The 21,838-nt window shown below is 41.0% G+C and overlaps 1 protein-coding gene across 6 annotated transcripts in view; it reads left to right on the forward strand.

Moving 5' to 3' along the window:
* LOC148014463 (protein REVEILLE 6-like) overlaps positions 1–21,838 on the forward strand; it is a 137,758-nt gene that overhangs the window by 59,297 nt on the left and 56,623 nt on the right. For 2 of the 6 annotated variants that reach the window (XM_087666132.1, XM_087666131.1), the window contains exon 5: positions 10,071–10,180. The exons of 1 other annotated variant lie outside the window; for it this stretch is intronic. In XM_087666132.1, the coding sequence (XP_087522258.1) occupies positions 10,071–10,180 (110 nt within the window). Of the gene's footprint in view, positions 1–10,070; positions 10,285–16,292; positions 16,406–16,526; positions 16,564–21,838 lie in introns of all 6 variants that reach the window. 3 more of the 6 variants (XM_087666135.1, XM_087666133.1, XM_087666134.1) reach the window with 3 other exon arrangements.

Genomic DNA, 21,838 nt, shown 5'->3' on the forward strand with positions numbered 1-21,838 from the left:
CATGCAATGATGGAGCAGCTATGATACTTTGGTGGTGGTACTAGTTTCCATGTTGTGGTGGGTCAAGGGCCGCAGATGGGGATGTATGCCTTATTATATGCGGCAACCGATGCGTGGTGTGCAAGGCCCAATGTGTTTGGGTATTGCTGGTAATATGTATAAACCCATGTATATCAATGTTGGCATGATGTTGGGGCTCAAAGTGACTAGTTTGGTAATGCATATGCAGCCCATTGTGTTTGGGACTCATGGTATTAATGTTGGTCATGCAAATGCTCCATATAGTGTTGGTCATGATGAAAAATGTTGCTAGTAACGCACGCAATGTATGGGAAAATGTGTTTTTGTATGGCTGGTAGTATACAAATTCCCATGCGTAGTCACATTACAATGGTCCAAAGTATGCATACACAAATGTTTCCTTATGCATCTAGTGCTCTGCTCATGTCTATTGAATGAAATGTTGGATATTAGCTAAGTGGGAATTGCAACAATGTGAAAGAATTAAGTATCACAATGTTTAAGGGGAAGAAAGGCCTGCAATCTAGTAGAGGTTTGACCGAGGTAAAGTTAGAGGTAAAGTTTCCATATGCTTCTTGGTGAAGCTTTAGCATTGTTTCACCAATAGATGCAAAATGGATGACTTGGTTGACCATCCTCAGTTGTTGTAGCTTTACTTAGATGCCTTTCAGTTAGAGCTGAATTTAGTTCTGACTCAATTAGGTTTAGTAGAGCAGGTGTTTGAAGTATTGCCTGATACTCAAAGGGGGAGGTAGTAGTTCCACTTCTCTAGTTGTGGACAACTCTCGTATGTAGTAGATCTGGGATGTATTTAGCATGCATCCAAGGTATTGTGCTCAGAGTATGTTTCACTACTCAGTGTACTAGTCACTATGAGATATATGCAAATGAGTATGGTTGTTATCGCGGTTCTGAGACTATACTTTTGCATTAGTTTGGGATCAGTTGGATATGAGCTTGCCTTAGTTTTGAGATCAATCTCCGATGAGTTTCAACTCAGTTGTTGATTAGTTTGAGAATTATTTATAGCCACTTTTGGGATCAGTTTTGCATCAGTTGATCATCAATTTTTGCAAGCAGCTTGGGGTCACATTTTAGTAGTTTGTAATCAGTTTAGATTAGCAAATGATCAGTTTATTATCAGATTATACTCAGCTTTCAATGGTTTACAGCTGGTTCTATGGATAGTAGTATGTGAGTAAATGCCTTTGAGGGTTTAAGCCATGGTTTATGTTGGAAATAATGCTTTACTGTGGTTTTGAAGTTAGGACAGTTGAGAAACACGAGTTATGGATGTATCCAATGGGCTTCTAGCAACATTTCTAAATTGTTTTTCAGATTTATATCATGATTATGCTGGCTGGAAATTTTCAGCAAGGTAATCAAGTGCTTAATTTGGGAAGTACTACTCTCTCCAAGAAGGAAGGCTGGTTTCAACCACTTAGGTAATGGGTCTCATGAAGGGGGACCTGGGAGCTGAACTGTGTGCAGGAAGGTTAGGAGCAGGGGGGTAGTAGACCTAGCTGAGAAGGCACGATCTTATGGAATGTGAGAGGAGATAAGGATGCAGAGTTTGGTGCAAAAGATTACACTATGTCCCTTTGATCAAAGATAGACATCCCTCCTAACATTTGCCTTGTTCATTCAAGGATCGAATAAATGATAGGCTTTCACCTATGAAGAATAGCCCGCAAAGATCAAGAGATCAGCTCGAGGGTAAGCTTTCCTATCTTGTTATCAAGGTTATGTATATAACTATGACTACCGAAGACTATGAAGTGAGAAACAACAAGGCGAGAGTCAAAAAATGCCTTGTACAGAGTCTTTTGAGGGACCGCCATAGTTGAAATCAATTAATGATCTACATCAAAGTGTCAAGAGCGTCGATCCAAAGGCGCTCAAGAAGCTCTATTGTTATTGTTTGGTTCCTACAGTCTACAACTTCATTTTGTGTAGAAGAGTTGGTATTGGTAGAGGTGAGTTAGCGTGTAATGTCCTGCTCTTGTAGAAAGTCCGAGAATTCTTGGGAGAGAAACTTGCGACCAAAATCACCAACAGGACGACTAGTTTGGTTATAAATCAGTAGCGCCTAAGCACTTAAATAAGTGAATGCATTTGACTTGTGCTTGAGGAATTACACCCACATGTACCTAGAGAAATCATCCACTAGAAAAAAAATACAATGCGCTATTCAAGGCGGCAGTGGATGTGGGACCACAAAGGTCTACATGAATGAACCTAAGGGGTTCCTCAACACGCGTGGTAGACTATTGAGGGAAGGGTGTATGACGCTGTTTATCTGGCTGACCTGCTTTACAAGCCTCTTGAGATAGTTTTAGGTATGGAAGGACTTTAATCATCGCTCGATGCGACATCTCGTAAAGAGAGTTATAACGAAGATGTCCTAAGCGAAAATGCCAAAGACACTTGGTGTTCGTGGGCTCTCATGTGGTGGCCAAGGCTCGGAAGTGATGAAACTTTGAATCACTAGTAGTCGGCTCGGTAAGAAAATGGATCATGTGGTAAAGGCCATTAGGATGTGCCTTGCCTCGAGCAATCACTGAACCGGTCTGAGAGTCTAGAACTTGGACTGTGGTCGTTGTGTAGAAAATTGCTTGCCCCAATTGGCAAAGTTGTTGAACGGACAAGAAGTTCACTCCAAGCTTGGGAACATGATAGATATCATCGAGCGAGGCCAAATTTGGACCTTGGTTACTTGCAAAACTGATGCGATCTTGGGCACAAATCTTGACCAAGGAGTTATTTTCTACGCAGGCTCTCTTAGGGTTGTAGGGGATCGGGAAATGAAAAGGTTGTTTATTGGAGTCACGTAATGAGTAGCTTCTCTATCCATAAGCCAAATAGGTGCTGAGGTGCTCAGCTGTGATGACGAGTGGGTCTTTGTAGTCACCTCGTCGGGAGGCAACTCTTAGATGTAAAGAAGACTTACATCCGATGTCTCTAAGGAGATGATGTGGGCTTGTGCAAACTAGTTAGATAAACCCTTTGGAGTTGAAAAATTCATTGACTATGATGGCTGATCTGTGGGAAGGTAGGTCTTGCTTCGCCATGCTTTGGGTTGCCACCACCCTACTTCCTCGATTGGGAGTTACCCGATTGGGGTGCGGGGGTTTGATTCTTGGAATTTGGTTGTGTATCTCTTACCTTAGATCAACACTCATTGTCATAATGGCCAGCCTCTTGACAATGTTGACAATATCTATTCATTTTAGCTACATTCTAGTATCTAGGTTTGAGAGTTGATTGTGTGGTTTCTTGGAATTCACTAGCCTTGTTTTAATTTTGATTTTGATTCGAATTTTGTTTCCCCTTGTCCTTTTGCCCCTTTTGAGAAGATGGAATGAGAGCCATTTCTATGAAGGACGTTTTATAAAATTGATCGAACAATGATGTGTAATGTAATAGCTAACACTCAAAGCTCATAAAATGTGGATATTTGAGGTTGTGAAATCGCTTGTTGCACAAAATGGAAATATTTTCTTGGCAGCTTGTTAAAGAATAGGGTAACCTGATTGCTAGGGGACTTAGGGACCCTAGTGGTTGAGAACTTAGCGAGAAGACATCAATGCTCAGCTAGTCTAACTTTCGAGTCATCCTTGTCTGTGATTTTAAAGTTTTGGAGCTCGTGATTCAAATTGATGCGACAGGTTCTATCTCGAGCCACATAGCAATTAGTGAAGTGTGGCCAGTGCTCGGATGTTGAAGTCGAAATGTTAAAGTTGAGAGTGAAACTCACACAATAAGCCTTACATAAGATCAACAATAGCGGAGGTGTTACGAGCCTTCCATGAGCAGATGACTTCATATGGATCAAGAGTGGGATCCCAATCCCTGTACTAAATCGCATAGGTTCTGAGAGTCTAAGACATGCCTCATAAAGTTAGACGAAGTGGTGTAGTTTGATCCATTGCAATGAGTGTTGTGATCAAAAGCATGCTTGGCTGATGAGGAGCTAGAATCATGAGGTGTGTGTGTAGGTGAATAGGTGGGGTATAGTGAAGCATAAGATGGTGGTGGTGGTGGTGGGGAATAAAAAGGGGGGGGGGGGGGGGCAATGGTGGGTAGGTAGGAAGAGACTGCTGATGTCTAATGAGGCACGATTAATGTGGAGGTACCGAAACTACTGTAGTTATATGGTATCAAAGGTGGAGGTGGAGCCATTGGGACACGATAGCCTTGTCCAAATATTGGCTAGGGCACAATAGAATGACCGGATGGTCCATGAGGTAATGCCATAGAGGCAAACTATGGTACCAAACTATCCACACTTCAGTATGTCTTGGACGCACTCCCATAGGGATAACCCAAAAGTGTGGGTGTGGGAGGTTGAGCCTTTGTTCCAAGTACACCACTCGGTAAAGGGTATGTAGAGGTCCTAAAGGCTGTATCCAAGTGTTGTAAAAACCCGTGGTGTGGTGTAATGTGTTAAATGTGGTACACTCAGCAAAAGATGAGTGATTGATGTTGTTGTGGGAAACATAGTTAGTTCGTTTTGTCCATTAATTGCGTTGAATTGAAAATTTGATGAAGATGCATTTACATCAAATTGACCATGAGAAACATAATTTTTTGAAGGAAAAGAAAGGGAAGGAATACTCACACTTCTTTTAATTTCTTACCTAGTTTTGAATTCATAAAGAAATACTTATTTTTCTTATTACCAGAAACCAAAGGTTATTTTGAAGATTCCCTTCTTCAAGAGCATCCGTTGATCCAATAGAAAAGACAGAATAAATTGGCATAGAATCTTACATAAGAGGGTTGGCATTGGAGAAAAGAAGCACTATGGAAGTGGAGTGTAATCTGAGCTAGGTTCCACTTGGAGATGGCCAATCCATAGTGGAGATTGCGAAGGTCGTGCAAGTTCAGAGACAGTACAGAGACAGAAGCTCTACAGAAGACCTATAGAAGGTTACAGAAGGTCATCAAAACCTCATAACTCATACTTAAACCATTCCAAACCATCAAAAACTATTCAATAAGCTTTCACAATATCTCAATCCCTATCAATCAATACTCCATCCCTCATACAGAAAGAAAACATAACTGGCTTACCTTTAATCTCTTGCTGAGCCTTACGCATAAGGATGACGAGATCATACTCAGCAGTGGAAATCTCATATGGTTTTTAGAGTCCATGGTAGTTTGATGGTTCTCTTTCCATGTCAGATCAGTCATCAATAGGAAATTGGGAGGCCCACTATTGATTGTTTTTGTCCATGTTTGGCTGTGGAGATTGGAGCGGTGTGAATGTATTTAGAGTCATTTGACCCTTTTGCTGTTCTTGCTTTTGCAGATGAGCTTTCCAATCAAAGGTCTAGGTTTCTCAGAGAGTACCTAGCTATGGTATTAGGTGAACAAATGCTTCATACATAGAAAATACAAAACCCATCGTACGATCAAAGTACAAATTGATAACACAGAACATCACAGTTAGGGTTAGGGTAACTCAGAGATTAATAAAGTGAGAATGACTATTGAATATACGATGCTAATGCAGCAAACACACTATGTAGTGAATGAATATTGAACCTCAAACTCGTATATCTCTAGGATCAAGGTAGAGGTTATGAGCTGGAGGAGTGTCATTTTTGAACAATTCCCTAAATGTAGCAAAGCAGCCTGGTGTGTTGAACACCGACAAACGTAGTTGCTATAGCTTAGAGAGATGAATGAGATTCAAAATGCAGAAAAGGAGCTGACGACTATGCTGAAGGAAAGAGCAGACAAATGCAAGCTCATTGACGTTGGGCAAAAGGTAGAGACTAATGGCAACAATGCAAATGATGATAATGATTGCTGTTGGAGAGAGAATCATTGAAAACACAGTATATAAATGCCAAATGCAGGCGAAAGCTGATGGCGATTGGATGGAGACTTTAGAGGATGCTCCAGATGATGGCAATAGGTGCTACTAATGGCGATAGGATGTTGATGATGGTGACTATGTGTAGATGCTCTGATATCAGCAAACACAAACACTCTGGTGATGGTGATAGCTCCAGGAGGTAGGTGACTTTGAGAACATGGTGGAAGAGGCTGGAATGAGGCGTTGGATGGATGCAGACATGAAGGGAAAGGCTTGGTTGAGATGTCTTCGTGAACGGGGCGTGGGTAGCAAAGCTAGAGCTCTTGAAACTTGCAAAAACGAGATTGAGGGAAAGCAGTGGGTAGCATGCCTATTTATAGAAAGTTTGGCAGCACCCAAATTAGGGTTTGGCATGCGGGACACAATTACTCTCTAGGATTGCATTTCTTTTAAAATAATAAGGTTTTTTCATTAATTAACCATGTTTTGGGATTGTTTAAGTCAAGCTAGTACATTTTTAGCTCAAAACTGGTACTAGAAGCTTCTTGTTGTCCAAAGGCCTTTGAAGATGACATTTTCTTTCCCTTGTCCTTTTTGGGAGAATTCAAAAATCTCTCAAATAGTGGGGTCTTTGGCCAATTGAATAAAGATGTCAGCTGCTACCTTCAACCGAGCCTTGAATTGGGCATCATATTCTTCATCTCCTAGCTAGTCATTAGCATCCTATGGCTTTGAAGGATGTGCTTCTTAGTCAACAACCACATTTTTTGCTTGCTGCCCCTGCTGTAAACTTGTTCAAAGGTTAGGCATTGCATTGCCCCCTTCATTATGTGCATTTTCAAAATGAGATGCATCATCATTGCTTGATCCAATCTCACTATAAGAAGACATTCTTACTGTGAATGCTCAATTGAACACAATCTCAACACTTAGAACAACATTTTTGACCTTCAATTAGGTGACGGTATCCTGACAATAGAACCATGAAACCAACCTTCCTCCTTGGAGAGGGTCGTAATAACTTGATTTAACAATAATTACAGCAAGTAAATAAATCACTTAAATTGAATTGCACACTTTACCACTTTAATCTTTGACAATAGAAAACTTTTTGCCCTATTGTAAATGGATGAAGTGGAATAGATTCAGCAATATCCTCCACTAATCCAAGTATTGTTGCTTGTCATATGACCAATAAGCCTTCAAGCCAATCTACCCTTGGTTTGCTTGGGGAATTCGCCTTCGCCTTGCTTCTTGTGAGACAAATTTAGCCCCAAATTTGATATTGGTTGGTTTGCCTCTTGAATCTCCTTCAAATTCTTCAATTTCAGTTATTAAGATTCAAGTCCTAAGCCCTTAATTTTGACCATGCAACTGGATGTATTTGTCAAACCAACCCTAGTAAGGATTTACATTTAACCAATATCTCCACCCTTGATGACAAAAATGGTTGGATTTTGTTGAGATAACTTGAGAGATGGCTAGAGGATGAGAAAGAATGCTAGAGGAAGAGAAAAGTCGGATTTTTGAGAAAATGGAACAAATCAATTGCTACCCTATCTAGAGAGCCTTGAAGTGTGTCTCCAGTGATGGAACATCTCGAATGTGATGTTGGTCAGCTGTAACAACCCTATTTAGAGAGTCTTGAAGTGTGTTTCTAGTGATGGAGCATCTTGAATGTGATGTTGGCCAGCTGCAACAACCCTTAAATTGCTGTCACCTAGTGATGTAGTCTTTGTTGGGCATGTCACTAGCTCGTGGAGGGTCTCCTGTTGGCTGGAAATGGCCTGTCGACTATTGTAGCAACAATGGGAGCCTTCTCTCTCTCTCTACCAATCTACCCCTTGGTTTGCTTGGAGAAATGGCCTTCACCTTGCTCCTTGTGAGACGAATTTAGCCCCAAATTTGATATTGGCTAGTTTGCCTCTTGAATCTCCTTGAAATTCTTTAATTGTAGTTGTTGAGATTCAAGTCCTAAGCCCTTAATTCTGAGCATGCATTTGGACTTTGCTGTCAAACTAACCCTAGTAAGGATTTACATTAGAGATTAACCAATATCTCTACCCTTGATGACAAAAATGGTTGGATTTTGGAGGATGAGAAAGAACGTTGGAGGAAGAGAAAAGTCAAATTTTCGAGAAAATGGAACAAATCAATTGCTACCCTATCTAGAGAGTCTTGAAGTGTGTCTCAAGTGATGGAACTTCTCGAATGTGATATTGGTCAGCTATAAAAACCCTCAAATTGCTGTCACCTAGAGATGTAGTCTTTGTTGGGCATGTCACTAGCTCATGGAGGATCTCCTAGTAGCTGGAAATGGCATGTTGACTGCTGTAGCAACAATGGGATCTCTCTCTCTCTCTCTCTCTCTCTCTCTCTCCCTCCCACCGGAGCCCCCCTAAAAAAAAACCCCAGTCTCAAAATTTATTTTCTCACTTGCATGGGGAATTTTTGCCAAGTGCATCCTTCGAATACCATTTTTCTTTTCCAGCATTACCCAGCATATTAGATTAATTTTCAGAATATAATTCCTAGTCTCTAATATCGCCATTGATATTAGTGGCCAAAAGATTGGTCTAGGCCCAAATCCAACACCAGGTACCACTTAGTACATGTAAGGCATAACTTATTACAACATTTGCCTTTGGCACCCATTGATATCGAAGGGTTATAGGTTCCACATTGTGAAATAATTAAATTGCACCTCACATTTGCATATTTGATCAACTTCTAATCAAATGCTAAGCAAAGCAATAAAATTTCATGCTAACAACCACCATGGGTACCAAATTGGAGACAAGTTGGTAGTGATTCAAGAGCAAGGCATATGGGGCTCATGGGCATCAATAGAGTGCTGGTTTGTGATAGTACGTCACATTCCATTCGTGCAAAGCTTCGAATAATGACAAAGGAATATCATAAGGGGTACCAACCTTTGGGCCTGCATGTGTTGTGTGCACATGCCTGAGAAGATCTCAATCTTCCTATTGCTTGTAGCATATAGGACCTTGGTAATTGGCACATGGCTAGGCTATGCTAGGCTCTTAGTAGCTTATGTCAAGTTGCGGATATGTAGAGACACTTTGTATGGGATTGTACTAGTGCTGAAGAGGTACGGAGGAGAGGCCTCATGATGGTACAAGTAAGACTAATTTGGTTTCTTAAGGGCAGTAGCTTGGATCAAAAAGAGAACTCCGCTGCATTTGCTAGCTTTGAGAATTTTTAGGGAAGCTTATCTCTTTTCTTATTTTTAGATAGTACCTAAGCACAATTCTTCCACCAAGCTTCTCGCAACTGAGTGGAGTGAGGGACATTCTTATAGGTGGGAGATGGTTGCTAATATAACCATTTGGTTCGGTTGAACAACACAAGATGCAGTCATACCCTTGATATGCAAGACTCTTCTATCATGGAGGCTCTCTCTAGGATTTGGATGTAGATCAACCATACACTCTCTGGAATATGGTGAGAGACTACAATGTGAGTTTGAGTGCATGAGGATGAGGGATGCTTTTCTTGTTTATGAGATTCTGACATCTTCTTATATTTTGAGTGTAATTAGGGTCTGGTAATATAGACCTACTGATTGGCTCTTCACTCAGCCCTTGTATCATCGATATCCCATACAGGACCTCTACTGCATCATTACCTTGGTTTTCTGACTGAAGTGTTTATTATTAGAATGTCTTTTTAAATTTTTTTTTTGAATTAGAAGTAAAATTCAGGGGGCATCCACTTTATAAAAGATCGGCATGAGGAATATTAAGCTGGAATATAGATGGAAGATCATCTTTGCAGGGAGCAAAGGATGTCAATTTTCTCAGCAGGTTACATGCACTTTTGCACCAATTGTGATCATGTCACATTTCTTGGAGAAACCATCATTTTGTACAAATGCAATGACCAGTGGTTTTTGCTTATTGCTTTGGTGTGAAAACCAATTTATCATCTGTTAATAGTACTTCAGACCTAAAAGTGTAGTAGTATGCAAACCAATTTATGATCTGTTTGTAGTACTTCAAACCTAAAAGTGTTAAAATATTTTGAGGCTTTGAAATTGTTGTTGCATGATGTCATTATTTGTCAGGACGGAATGCAATTAACATTAATCTGTGCCTCTTTAATAGCAGCAACATGATCCTTTGAACTGTCATTATCGAGAGTATAGAGGAGCATTTCTAGTCATGTCAAATGCTTACATGTATTTTTCCATAAACAGATGCACCTGACTTTGCAGAGATTTATACCTTCCTAGCAAACGTTTTTGAGTCTGATGTGGGAGGTCATCTCAGCAAATTGAGAGAAATGACTCCCATCAATCAAGAAACAGTATGTCTTTTATCTCGGGTGTAAACATCAAGAAAACATCAAGTTTTTGTTCAATTCGCTGCAAACAGGATAGTCTGCATGGTTCGCTTACTTCAATAAAGTAGGTAAAATCAGATGGATTCCCTTTTTCCTAATGATGTGATAATGCATGAATTTTTACCATTCACTCCAGTAAGCAGCAATATGAATACTGTTCTTTTGTCAATGATATTGATAGACTTGAAGGTTCAGGCCTTCCATATGCAGCTATTTCCATTTAAACATTTTACAATATTAGTTTTTTAAATGCCTTGCCTGCTTGACGCAATTCATGCAAGAAGAATTTGTGTATTTAGTGCTTGCTTTAATTTGAGTTAACTCAGGTTATCACCACCCTTGCCAAGAAGGAAGTCTGGTTTCGGGCCCAAACTGTTGCAAAGTTGACATCTTTATTGAAAATATTCCTCATCTCTTGGAAGTCTTCCTGGTGAACCGCTCTAGTAGATGCAATCTGAGGCACTTTAGAAAGTGCATGTGCAACAACATTACAATTTCTAGGATTGTATGTAATTTGAAAATAGGACATTGATGAGTAATTTTTCCATCTTGCATGTTTCCCGTATAAGTGCTCACTTCAAGCTTTGATGATGAGTTTTTACAAGAAATTCATTTCCTAAAAAAATAATACTTCTATATTTTCGAGGCATGAACCATAGCTAAAAGATTATTTTTTATAAATGTTGCATCTCTTCTCCACACCAAGTAGAGCGTATGTAGAATTCTTAGAAGAGCCCTGTTCTTGCTCTTGAAGAGGACATATCCTTGCCCTAGGGACTTAGTTATGGCATGATGTATGAGAGAAAATTGTTAGTGTTATTAGAAGCTAGGACATAGGAATCATCATCATAAGCATATACACCACCTAGGTTATAAGCACAGCTTCCTCATAGCTAGCATAGTCTTAATCATTTGGAAGAGGTGTTGGAGTCCGCACAATAGCTCTTGAAATCATGTACCATGATTGCTTGTGCACAAACCATGCTTCCATGTAAGGTAGTAAAGGCCATGAAGTTTATCATCAGTAGAGTAGCAGAAGATGCCATTTGGAGAGGATAGGATGAGAAGATATAATTTAATAATAATGAATACTTTTTCAAATATTAATTGTAAAAATTATTTCAATAATGATATCATTCTCAAAAAAGTAATATGATACACCAACAATTAAATTGACTAAGCCAATTTATTACCCAAGTGATCCTAAGCACTCATTAGCTTCGGAACTGAGATTCACTAATTAATTTATTAATGACTGTTGACTAGTGTCACCACTGATACCTAGGGGTAATTAAATGGCCTAGGCTAAATTGACAGTGGGTTCCACCTAGTCTAGTATAACTTGTTATAAATTTGGCATTTTGCACCCAGGCCTTGCGGTATTTCCTTAGCTTGTATTGCAAATGGATGGAGTATAATTGAGATTCTTTGATCTCCTTTGTTAATAAAAGTGCCTCTTGTTGTCAAAACTGACGAGCAAGCCTTTAAACCAAATTTCCCCTTGGTTTGCTTGGGGATCGACCTTCATTTTGCTTCTTGAAAGACAAATTAGGCTCCAAATTTGGTATAGGTTGGCCGGTCTCTTGAATCACCTTGAAACTCTTGAATTTCAAATTTCAAGGTTTTATTGCGAGAAAGATTGAAAAAATGTTATTGCCATGCTCAAGCAATTATGGAAGCTATCACCTACAATATATAACCACCAGGAAGAGTGCTACCCCTCTTGTATGCTATCACTTGCATTAGAAGGATCTTGGATTGCTATCGCTTGCACATGGAGGGCTCCAAACTATTGTTGCTTGTTGTAGGACTGGTCCCTAGTGGTTGCAAATTACATCAATAGCATCCCCTTGTTCTCTAATAGCCTTCTTCTTAATAATGGCTAGAATAGATTTTTACCAGCTCCCAAAAACGTTTTCTCCCACTTGTATGGGCAAGCTTTGCCAAGTGGAAGTTGTCTAATCCCATTTTTCATTATTATTCAGCTTATTAAATTAATTTTTAGAATATTAATTCTGAAAATTAACTTAATAATGACTAGAGTGCCCAGAAAAATACTTCTACTAGTTAATAATTTGATTGGCCAGACCAATTTTTCTTCCAAGTATCCCCGAGCAGTTATTAGCTCTTAGATGTGTATGAATTAATTAATGCCTATGCTCTTAGTATTTGTTAGACTATTACAACTTTGGTCTTTGGTATCAAGTGATGCTTGAGGGTCGTGGGTCCCACAGTGTGAAATAATTAACTTGCACCTCACATGTGCGAGTCACATTAGCACATTTAATTAACTTTTAATCAAACCCTAAGCAAAGCAATAAAATTTGACATCCATTGTGACACCCTCATTGTGCAATAACTGACTTACACTTCACATGTGCAAGTCACATTTGCACATTTGATTATTTTTTAATGAAATGCTAGGTGAATCATCAAAAATTTCATGTCCTTATGAGAGAACCTCGTCTCTTTGAAATCCTTGTAATGATCCTGCATTGCATTGCATTGCAATATGTGAAGAAAAACATATTGCACTCAAATTTCCTAAAAGGCATTATAGTCAAACAACATTGGTCAATACTGCTTAACCATGCTAATACTAAACACTTGCAAAAAATTTCCAGCCAGCATAACATTAGCATAAGATCTATAAAGAATCCAAAACTATTGCGGGAAACCCATACAATGAATTTCTCATTCGCATATCTCAACTCTTTTGGTCAAACAATCATAGCAAAGCTGAAACTGAGCATAAACCATTGCTGAACTATCAATGGCATTCATAAAACACACTGCTGTCCATAAAACCAAGGATTGATGCAAATGTATAGTTTTTGAGTTACAGTGAAAACCAAGCATGTTGAAAGGTGATTTTTCAAAAGTTTAGAAATGGGAGTAGTTGATGCAGCAGGGATAGATTCCCCTTTCAAAGTATGGGCCCTGCCCTTATGTTGAATAGTGATCACTTTAGCATGTGAATCAATCAGTGCATGCACACGACGCCACCGAGATGTACCAAGGCAGACAACACAACACTCAAGCAATGCAATGAAAAATTCTTAACTATCTTTGAATGTGTAAGCGAAGCTTTTCAATGAGCAATGTGACGGGCTCCATGTGGCCATTGCATGCTCTTAGCGGATACCTTCCCACCGATTCGCTTTGCTCTGGACACAAAGTCGACACTTAGGGACAGAGTGACGGCCCTTGAGGCATCAACTTTGGCTTGTAGATTGATTGGAGATCGCCTGCTCATTCGTATTCTCAAGGACTACATCTGGTCAACTCTTACTTGCACTTTTGCCAAGGTCACATGAGTGATACCCTTAGGGAAGGGGTGTTTCAACCTCTAGTTTAGCTCACCCAAGCAGATGGAGGCAGCGGTTGTGACTAGTCCGCTTGATATTAGATCATTAGTGGCATACTTAAGACAGACATATCGATACTCCAGAATACTCATTGCTTGGAGGTGACATTACTATCGCCATCTCTTTTTCTTGCCTCGATAAGTATTTCATGCCATACCTTTCTGAGATTGATACTGCATTCCGCTATGTCATACGGAGAGAGAGAGAGGACCTTTACCGACGCAATATTAAAAGGCCCACATAGAGGAGTGATGCAAAGCCCTAGAGACAATGCAATGCTAGACAAAATAAGAGATAGTGCTGTGAAGATATGCTAGGGTGTGCACTAAAGAAACATAACATGTATGACCAAGATTAAAACACAAAGACTCTGATAGAGACATGCAAAACTCAATCCCTAAACGCAAAATGCACAATGCAAAAAACTCAAAGGTCAAATATAGAGACAAACATAAAGAGAAGAAACTTTTAAGTGAATGAATATAAGAGTGTACAAAATGCCCAAGGGCAAAGTAATGTAGTATCGGAGAGTGACGTCCATCAAAGACAGATCCCAAGTGTAGTAATCACCTGTTAGAGAGGAGAGGGTGTCGAGGCAAAGAATTGTTAGGCGATAAGAGGGGAGGTGTTTGTTGATGTAGACGGCCTATTGGACAGCAAAAGCGTAGGTACTACAACAGCTGCCTAGTAGGAGAGATGACAAGAGCTTGTCACCTGGCACGAGATGCTGAAAACGGGGGTTGATCAGGTACTATGTGTTCAGCTAAAAATGTATTAGCTTGACTTAAAAAGCCCCAAAACATGCTTAATTAACTAAAAAAACATTTTATTTTAAAAAGAAACGCGATCCAAAACCTTGTTAGATATGTTGAATGCTCCACCCTCATAAGGTGCCACCAATGATCCATGGTGCTTAAAGTTTAAGACTCCCATTATGAGGAGAAGCCATATGTGAGCTCAGATATTGGTTGAGTCCTGACTTGTATCTCAGATGAGGTCTATGTGATCGGATGGTAAAAATGTGATTGTTGTGGGTCTAATCTTTGGGTTAGATGGAGTAGTTAAGTTGGTAGCAACTTGAGGCACATTGCATTGAGATGCGGGGTAAGGGAGTTATCAGGGGCCCTAGCCAACGGTAAAGGGAATATTTCCTAGCCAACGGTAAAGGGAATATTCCCTAGCCAACTAGTGGAGGTGCGTATGGAAGGTCAACAAACATATGTGCATATGGAAGGTCAACAGACACATGTGCATATGGAAGATCAACAAACACGTGCACATGGAATGTCAATCGACACAGGTGCATATGGAAGGTCATCCATCATGACCCCCTTTCCAAGTTATAAAAGCTAAAGCTTTTCATAGCCATCTATCATCTATCTTTCACCTAGTCAGAGTTGTTCCAGCTAGCCTTAAGCTCTTCACCTATCTTCTGTCTAGATTACCATCCATGCTTCATAGTGGAAGCACATGGGTGGAGAGAGCCATCTTTGTATCAGCTGTTTGGAGCTAAAGAATTTACTTTATTCTCCTTTTATCTGTTGTGTACTCTTTATCTCTTTCTCAAATTCTGTTCGCTGCGCCGTGTGATTTTTTTACAAACCCTAATTTTGGTGCCGCAAACTTTCTATAAATATGCATGCAGCCCATCACTCTCCCTCAACCTCGTTTTTGCACATTTAAGAGCCATAACTTTGCTGCCATATCCCTTTTGCAGAGGACATATCCCTTTTGCAGAGGACATTGCAGTCAGAGCTTTCACTAGCCACTTGCTACTATTTGGCGCCCGGTTTTAGCCTTCTTCACATGTTTGTTGTTGTCGCCAGGCCTCTGTAGCTATTGCCTATAGTTGAGTGTTGCCACCCATAATTCGATGTTGTCGCCAGAATTTTCTCTGTCCTTTGGATGTTGCATTTGAAGTTTCTGGCTGCCGCCCTTATATTCCTTCTCCTCTGTCTGCTGTGGTTGCATCTAAGAGATGACTCCCTCTCTCTCTCTCTCTCTCTCTCTCTCTCTTTAGGTACCTGTGTTTTTAGTCTCTCTTGCATTGCCGTCTACATTAGACCCAGCTTTCCTTGCCTGCATTTATTGGTGTTCGATACTCGAAGGCTACCTTTGCTATGATTCAGGATCCGTTTGGAGTATGATAGACTTTGCGTTGATCCCAGAGATACGAGAGTTCGAGATTCAGTATTCACTGCATAGCATGTTTGTTGTAGAAGCACAGTATATTTATTATTCATTTACTTTATTATTTATTGTGTTCATTGTCTCTGAGTTACTCTAACCCTAATCCTAACTGTATTCTGAGTTTATCAGTTTGTGCTTTGTCGTACGATTGGTTTCAAGCTTTTTGTGGTTAGAGCATTTCTTCACATGGTATTAAAGCTAGGTACTCTCTGAGAAACCTTGGTCTTTGATTGGAAAGCTTATTCATGAAAATAGGAACAATAGAAGGTTTAGATGACTGCGAACACATTCACAACACTTCTTCAATCTCCACAGCGAAAGATGGAAAAAAATAAGCAGGGGTGAGCCTCCTAGCTTGTTAATGCTTGATCTGACATGGACAGAGAACCATCGGACTACCATGGAGTCCACAGACCATATCGAATTTGTGCCAGTGAATACGATCTCATTCTTATGTATAGGATTGAGTAGGAGATTGAAGGTAAACCTGAGTTTTCTCCTTTGGATTTGGTGCACAGAACTAATAATCTTGCAAGACCTTCGGAATGTCCACTACGGACTGGCCATCTACAAGTAGAACCTGATTCGGATTGCACATCACTTGTACAATGCTACTTTTCTCTAATGCCAGGTACAAATCCTACTATTTTAGATTCTATGTCAATTGATTATGTATTTTCTATTGGATCTGAAAATGCTCATCGCAACAAGCTTTGATTTGTAACTAATGAGTGAGACATGTATTTCTTCAGGAACTCAAAACTAGGTAAGAAGCTAAAAGTAGAACTTGTAAGTGTTCCTACCCTTCCTTTTCCTTCAAATGATTTTATTTCTCATGGTCAATATGGAGTAGATGCATCTTCATCTAGTGCATTTAATGGACAAAAGGAACCTACAATTTTTACCACCACCACATCTATCACAAATCCGTTTATCCATTCTTCCCTCATCTTCCGCTAGACCTCGCTTTCTGCTTTCATTAAGTGCACCTATGTTTCCACAATGCACCACACTAGAGGGTTTTGCACGTTTAGGCGCAAACTTTAGGATCTCTACCTACCAGTTTCTAGGTGGTGTCCTTTTGATAGGAGTTCATCCTCCCACGCATATACTTTCGAGTTTTCCCCCTCCAGGGCATCTTCGAGTGTCGATTGTTTGATACCGCAGTTTGCCTCTATGGCATTATCTAGTGAACCATCCGATCATTTTGTAGTGCTCAAGCGGACATTTGGACAAATGCTATCATGTCCAAGTGGCTTCATCTACACCTATGGTATCATATGGGCCTATCTCCATTTCAGTACCGATGCAACAATCAATATTCATTGGACATCAATAGCTTATTTCTACGTATCCATCTTTACCCTTCTCCTTATCCACCACCATCACCTCCATCTTATTCCATCTATCCATCTTCCTAGACATCTCATGGTTCTAGTTCTTGATTCACTAAGCATGCATTTAATGACAAGACTCATTTCAACGGGTCAAACTACACCACTTGGTAAAATTTGATGAGGCATATCTTAGACTCAGAACCTATCAAATTTAGTGCTGGGGTTGGAATCCCAACTTGATATTTCCCTTGTTCCATTCGAAGTTGTCCCCTCATGGAAGGCTCGTAATGCCTCCGCTATTGTCAAGCTTATGCACGGCTTGTTGCTTGAGTTTCACTCTTAGCTTTAGCATTTCGACTTAGCATTCGAGCGTTGGGCACATTTGACTGACTGCTATGCTGCTGGAGATGGGACGCATTGCAATGATTTGGATCATGAGCTCCAAAATTTCAAAATCACAGACAAGGATGACTTGAAAGTCAAGTTGGCTGAGTATCGATGTCTTCTCACCAAGTTTTTAACAATTGGGGCTCCTAAGTCCTCTGACGATTAGGTTACTCTGTTCCTTAACAAGTTGCCAAGAATATATTTCCAGTTTGTGCAACAGGTGATTTTACAGCCTGAGACGCTCAGATTTTATGAGTTTTGAGTGTTAGCTGTTGCGTTACACACAGTTGTTTGATCAATTTCATAACATGTCCTCGATAGAGAGACTCTTGTTGTATCTTCTCAGAGGGGGCAATATGCTAAGGACACACAACGCTCAAATCAAAATCAAAATCAAATTAAGGCTAGTGAATCCCAAGGAAACAATTAATCGACACTTAACTCAAGATGGCAGAATGTACCTAAAAAGAATAGGTATTGTCAACATTGTCAAAAGGTTGGCCATTATGACGATGAGTGTTCATCTAAGGCAAGAGACACACATCCCAAATCCAAGAATCAGATTTCCACACCCTAGTCGGGTAACTTGCAACCAAGAAAGCAAGCTGGTGCCAGTCCTTAGCAAGAGCATTGGTGAGGCTATACCTACACTACCACCGGTCCGTCATCATAGTTGGCGAACTACTCAACTCTAGAGAGTATGTTTGATTGGTTTGTAGAGGTCCACGTCATCTTCTTAGAGACATCAGATACAAGTCTCATTGACCTCTACGAGTTGCCTCTTGATGAGGTGCCTGTAGAGGCCCACTGGTCACAATCAAGCATGTTAGTATCTGTTTGGCTTGTGGATAGTGGAGCTACCTACTACATGACTTCTAGAGCGGACATTTTTATTTTCCAAGCCCCTCTTGCCGGGAGTGTGTGTGTAGGAAATAACTTCTCGGTCACGAATCAAGCTCATGGTTGTGTCAGTTTTTCCACTGACTCGGGTCCAAATCTCGCTTTGCTGGATGATGTCTATCATGTCCTCCGGCTTGGGAGTTAACTTGTTGTCCATTTAGTAGCTTTGTTAGTTGGGCGAGTAGTTTTCTTCATAGCGACCATTGTCGAGGTTCTAGACTCAGAGACTGGTTTAGTGATTGCTTGCAGCAAGGTATAGTCTAATTGCCCTTACTAGATGACCCACTTTCTTACCGAGCCGATTGCCGATGATTCGGAGTTTCATCGCTCCTAGGTTTGGCTGCCACATGGGAGCCTATGGACTTTGAGTGTCTTTGGCATCTTCGCTTAGGACATCTTGGGTACCACTCTCTCTATGAGCCGTCGCATGAGGGGATGGTTGAGGACCTTCCAGGCCTCAGACTATCTCAAGAGGTTTGTAAAGCATGCCAGGTAGATAAGCAATATCCTATGCTCTTATATAGCAATCCATCACTTGCGCTGTTGAATCCCTTAGGCTTATTCATGTAGATCTTTAAGGTCCCACATCCACTACTGCCTGAAGAGGCACATTGTGCTTCTTTTTGATAGTGGATGATTTCTCTAGTTACATGTGGGTGTACTTTCTCAAGCACAAGTCCGATGGCTTTACTTATTTTAGTGCTTGGGTGTTGCTATTTCATAACCAAACTGTGCATTGTATGGATACTATGAGGAGTGATTTTGGTGGCGAGTTTATCTCCCATGAGTTCTCTAAGTTTCTACGGGAGTAGGGCATTGCATGCCAATTCACATCTATCTTGCGCAGAATGGAGTTGTAGAGTATAGGAACTGGATTGTCGTAAATATAGCACGGGTTATGCTATTCGTAGCAGAGCTTCCTAAGGGCCTTTGGGTGGAGGTTGTTAACACTTTAGTGTACATCCTCAACCAATGCTCGACTGCGGCGGTCCCTAAAATGACTTCGTATGAGGTATTCTTTGGCTGTCGACTTCTTATTTCTCACTTTAGAGTTTTTAGTAAGCCTTGTTTGTATGCACACTCTTGATGACAAGATAGGAAAGCTTACCCCTTGTGCAGATCTCTTGATTATTGTGGCCTATTCTTCTAAATTGAGAGCCTATCGTTTGTTCGATGAATAAGATGATTGTTAGGAGAGATGTCATCTTTGATGACAGGGACATCATGCAATCCTCTGCATTGGACTCTTCATCCTCCCCTTCGCTCACATAATTTGAAAACGTGCTTTTTGAGTTGCGTCTATTGTCGGCTTCTAACCTTCTCGAAATACTTGAGTGCCTCGGCCTCCTACGCGAGACTTGTTACCTCGCTGATACTAGTAGACCATATGAGATTCGGAGATCCTTCTACCGGATCTTACTCGGGAGGGCCCTAGAAGGTCTGCTCAGCTTGCCCCTCATGCTTTATATGCATCGCTGCTTATAGCTGATTACATTGCACATTTTGAGCTGGATAGTTGGCAGGAGGCTCTCTAGGATACCCTATGGTGTAAAGCCATGGAAAAGAAATTGGACAATATTGACTGGAATGTGACCTAGACCCTGGTAGATTGTCCTAGTTACAAGGTAAAAAAGGCCATGAGATTCGAGGATCCTTCTACCATATCTTACTCTAGAGGGCCCTAGAAGGTCTACTCGACTCGCTTTCATGCTTTATATGCATCGTTGCTTACAGTTGATTACATTGCACATTTTGAGCGGGATAGTTGGCAGAAGGCTGTCAAGTATCCTCTATGGCGTAAGGCCATGGAAAAGAAATTGGACAATATTGACTAGAACGAGGCTTAGACCTTGGTGGATTGTCCTAGTTACAATGTAAAGAAGGCCATTGGGACGAAGTGGATCTTTAAGACCAAGCTAAAACTGATGGGACTTTAGACAAATACAAGGCTCGTCTTGTAGTGCAAGGTTTCAGGCAAAAGCATGCCATTGACTATGAATATACTTTTGCAACTATTGCTTAAGTGACATCATTTCATTTGTTGGCTGTGTCAGAGTGCAGCAATGCGGAAGCGTAGGACAAAGACCGAGAGAGAGTGAACACAGAGAGAGAGAGAGAGAGAGAGAGAGAGAGAGAGAGAGAGAGAGAGAGAGAGAGAGAGAGAGAGAGAGAGAGAGAGAGAGAGAGAGAGAGAGAGAGAGAGAGAGAGAGAGAGTATATTAACGTCTGTAAAAGGCCAATGTGGCCTATGAGACCAAAGCAATACTGTGATGGTGTGTTTCTCATCTGGAACGAGAAAAGATGAAAAACATGCCTATAAGACTGAAAAAATGAAATAGTGTCCTATAAAAGGGAAACATGTCAATGATCTAAAAGTGAGTAGAAAAAGGAAAAACTCTCCATCAATGATATGTCTGTCCTCTAAGGAGGTGTATCCCTACATGGCCAAGGCGTCTCGGCATTTGTCTCCTATGGCGCTCAATGATGGCTTTAATTTGTCTGTGGTGTGGATGTCTAGGCCTTCATCCAGGTGGATGTGGGCGCCTAGACCGGCTAAGTGCCACTGCTCTATCCAAAGGGACACCTACAGAAGATGAGGTCCAATGATGATGTACTCCTGTAGGCTGTGTGGCAGTAGTAGTGATATCTGCCATACTCTGTCGGGTATCAGTGAAAAAGTCAGTGACTGCTCTCTGTCTATGTGAGCGGAGCTGTGGGGGCCTCCTACTCCGTAGAATTGTTGCTCTGCGCCTCTGGAGCTCCAAGAGGAAGAATCCCAAGCATCTCTGATCCTCAGACTGCATGATCCGTCTCAGGGGTCCAAAGCCTTTTCGAAACAGACAGTGGTATCTACCTCGTATATCATAATATATAGTGCAGCGGCAGATGTAGTGTTCCTCTGTCTCTGGCTCTTTGTCGCATAGTGGGCATATGCGTTCTTCTGTCTGTATACCTTCCCATCTGCCTGTCTCAATCCTCAGGTGGTGGGATGAGGTTCGGATCTGACTAATAACTGTGCGTAGTCCATGAGGCAGCTGTGTATCCATGTAATTGGGTCGGGTGATGAAACCATCCCAGATACTTGAAGGAAGTGGGTTTGGTAGTGTGCCATCCTCGTGCCATGGGGGGAGGGGGGTCGGATCCAGGTCTTCTCCGTATCTAACTTCAGTATGTCTGCTCTGATCACATGGTTTAGATCTGATTGGCTTAGGTCAAGTGTAGGGCAATCCAGGCTATAGTCAAAGGGGAGTAGTCTGTCAATCTGCAGCCCATGTAGACTCATCCATGTTCTCATCTGAGCATACCAACAATGTCTGTCACCATCTACTGCTAGTTGTCTAGAAGAGGCGAGGGCTAGCCGTGGGTATCTATCTTGGGGGAGCTCCCATAGTCTATGTATGAAAGTCACTGCCTGGACCAAGGCCTTAGCCACCATGGGT

This window comes from Lygodium microphyllum, chromosome 25 (genome assembly GCF_053477565.2).
Source record: "Lygodium microphyllum isolate KBCC chromosome 25, Lygodium_microphyllum_v1.1.10, whole genome shotgun sequence".
Lineage (NCBI taxonomy): Eukaryota > Viridiplantae > Streptophyta > Polypodiopsida > Schizaeales > Lygodiaceae > Lygodium > Lygodium microphyllum.